General features: G+C 46.2%; 1 protein-coding gene across 1 annotated transcript in view; it reads left to right on the forward strand.

Moving 5' to 3' along the window:
• SH3BGR (SH3 domain binding glutamate-rich protein) overlaps window positions 1-469 on the forward strand; it is a 50,663-nt gene extending 50,194 nt beyond the window's left edge. Inside the window, 1 exon segment of the mRNA XM_010000443.1 lies at window positions 145-469. Coding sequence (XP_009998745.1) covers window positions 145-469 — 325 coding nt within the window.
• Window positions 470-3,433: the final 2,964 nt, after the last annotated feature.

Consider the following 3,433-nt stretch of genomic DNA (forward strand, 5'->3'; position numbering starts at 1 on the left):
CCCCGGGGCCCGCTCCCCCACCCTTAGCCGGTGCCTCCCTGCAGGCAGGGGCAGCCCCCCCGCTCCCTGCAGCTCCCCGGCCGGACCCGCCGGGGGATGGACGGCAGGTGCCCGAGGTGAGGAGCTTCCCTTTCCTTCCCCTAGCTCCGACTGCAGATATGCCCCTGGGCGGGGCACCGTGCCCGCCCAAGGATGCACCCTTGGACCCGGCGTCACCGATTTCCCGCCGCCCGCGGGCGCCGGGCTGGGAGAGTCGGGTAAGAGGGGATGCGGGTGCAACTCGGCTGGGAACGCCGGGATCCAAGTCCGGACCTCCCCGTCGGGGAAGTCGCTCCCCGCGCTCCGAGCAGCCCCACGGCGCTGTGGGGTTCGGCCGGGGGCTCTGGATGGCAAAGCCCACCCGTTGGTAAAGCGGGCAGGGAGGTGCATCGGGCTATTCGGCATGAGGGGCAGACCGAGGTGGCGCTAAGGAGAGAGTCATAAGTGCTACACGCTGCTTGCCAGGGGTTGGTGTGTTTTAGCAAGGGGAAATGCTTTGACAGCCCGTGAACCTGTCCCCAGACAAAGACCAGGATCAGTCAGGACAAATACAGGGCCATGTCCTCCTCGTTGTCCTGCCTGTTTGCTGCCAGCTTGGATAAAATCCTTAGAAGGGGACAGACCGATCAGGTACAGGTAAGGAATTTTTTTAAAAAAGGCCATTGGGCCCGATCCTGCAAACATTGCTGTGTGTAATTAGCACTTTTAAAGCCAAGTAGTTATTCACAAGGGATTTGCCAGCACGAGGGCCCCACAGCGGTGTTTTCTGTTTCTCTGCTTTTGGCCTTTGCCCTGCTAATCAGAAGAGGAGCTGGACACCGTCCTTCCCAGTTAGCACTCTGCACAGGGCTGGGGCAGCGAGAGGAGTCTGAGTGGCTGTCCCTGGGCTGTCCCTGCTCTGGGTGGAAACTGTGAGATGTCCAGGAACATCACCCTCCAGAAGTACCAGACTGCTTCCTCAATAGAAATGCAAATGCAAAGACTTAGTTCAACTGTTGTATTGATAGGTGATAAATAAAGCTCCAAACGCTCTAAAAATGACTGTGCCAAGAGGCAGCACAGAACAGCACGAGCTCTGGGCTCACCTGGTCCGTGCAAGTGCTGCCTCAGTTTAAAATAGGGGAAAAATACACATCTGAAAGGTAACATTTCAACAAGTATTCATACTGGCAAGGCTGCGCAGAACTCTGTTTATGAAAGGTTTAAGAGTGACATTGGAATGTCTTTACTGGTAATTTTCTGGTTTTGAATACTGTTTGAACAATCTGCATAGGTATCTCTTCTCTGCAGTGCTCTTTGACTTCTTACTTTACGTATCTTGAGATTGCTTCTGGGTCAGAGGAGCAAGACCCTCATCTTGTCTCAAATACCATTTTTAGGTTTATTTTTCTTTTTCAGTAAGATGAAATAAACCCAATGTGTACCACTAATTGTAAGTGAGCATGCAAGAAATAATTCTGCTTGGTCGACACAGACACAAGCACACTATTTTTTAATAACTTTTTGCTTCTATAGCTCAGAGAACCAGGCTTTTGGAGTCCTACCATTGACAGCAAGAGCTTAAAGAAGAATTTTTCTCATTGCTTTATTTGTTTATGAAGATAATACCTTGACTGTGAGTTGGACTTTGTTGCTGCTATTCAGCACAAGGAACTATGTGGGTTTCTACACGATAAGGTTGCTCTGATTCATCCCATTGTGGACCATTGCTTATCTTTGGTGAGATCTGGAGTTTGGAATATAGCAGGTAAAATAGCAATTGTAGTAAAATTGCTGATTCATGAGACAATTCTTAAATAAATATGCTCATGAACATCAGTGATAAAGTAAGATGGTATTGTAGGAATAGGGGGAACATTAGAAGAAGCAAGACTATTAGCATGGATGAGAAACCCCGAAAGGGATGTTTGGTACCCAGGGACTGAAGGTAAGACTGAGACAGAAGAAGAGAACTTTTAGGCTGAATGTTTGGAAGAAATGACTACCAGGATGAGAAAAAGTCCTTGTGGGAGAGCAAGGAGTGAACACCCCAGAGGCACTGCTGCTGTCTCTGCCTGTCAGAGAGAGGATGTCTCTGCTGGTTTGCCTGCCAGCTGTGTTTAGATCACCTGTGGAATTGGTTAAGTCAAAACTGTCTGAATATGCTCTTAACAAGGTAAAAACAACCCAACACTTGCACCTAGGACTGGGCTGTAATAACTGTCCTGTACAGTTTCTTTGTGTTGATAGTCTGAACTTTGCCTATCAGCCCATATTGCAACCTCCACTGCAGCATCTTTCTCCTTCCTGGAAAAGGGATCTGGCCTTACTAAATATCCAAGCTGACATTTTGGAAAGGCAAAATTATATTTTAAAATAGAGGTAAGCTTTCTTGACTTGGCTGAAATCCCTGGAAATACATTTTAGACTTTTCAGATACAACGCTTTTTTCTTGTGACATTAAGGGAGCAGCTCCACCTCCTGCCAAACTTAATTCTGGTTTTGGGAGCAAAACTACCTTTTGATCAGAGGATGTTGTTTGGCTTTTCCAAATGAATGTCATGAGCAGGTTGTCATGGTTGGATGGATGAGATCAAGGTGCATCAAGAGCTAAAGGCTCTTTATGATATTTTAAATAAAGAGGAAGATTCAGCTTCTGATTAAGAAGATCCTTGTGCCACAAACACCTTCCCTCTGCCAGAATATTTTTGCCACAGTCCTTATTTTCCTTGAGGCACTGGCTCCCTGAGTAGTCTCAGAGGCAGAACCCAGAGACCAGATTTTAGTGCTCAGAGGCAACCATTTCAGTAATGGAAATCTCCACACCCGAGGGGACACATCATATCTGAATTGGGAAGACAGTGCTTTTAAGTGGATGAGACCTGCAAATGTTTGTTCTTTCCCTCGTAATAATAAAGATGCACCTTGTTAAAGGATGAAGGTTGCATGGAAAACTCCTCCAATGCCCTCACGTTGCCTCCGAGACAGCTGCCATATTAATGTTATGTTTATATGCTTGTGCTTGCGCTGTGGTTAACTATCAGCAGATTACCCTCTGTGCTACAGAAAACACAGTTTGGAGAAGAAAACGGTGGAAATTTTTCTTTGAAGAGATAAGGTTAAGGAGTTACAGTGTGTCAGGTGGCTCTTCTGAAACTGTATTTGCCATAGAATGATGTGAGGTGACCTCGGGCAGGAAGGTGAGACTTTCAGGGACTCTTACTCAGTTACTGAATTTTAACAATCTTCTATTTAAAAATCTCCTTTTCTTGGTAATGTTTTTCTTTGGTAGCTAGGAAAAAAAGTTTCTTTGCTTATTATAACTATACCAGTGTTTGGGCTGTGTTTCTTGTGCTGCTAAAAACAATACATTTATATGCAGATATATGTATACACTGTATTATGTATACATGCA

This window comes from Chaetura pelagica, unplaced genomic scaffold, assembly GCF_000747805.2.
Source record: "Chaetura pelagica isolate M959 unplaced genomic scaffold, ChaPel_1.0 scaffold244, whole genome shotgun sequence".
Classification (NCBI taxonomy): domain Eukaryota; kingdom Metazoa; phylum Chordata; class Aves; order Apodiformes; family Apodidae; genus Chaetura; species Chaetura pelagica.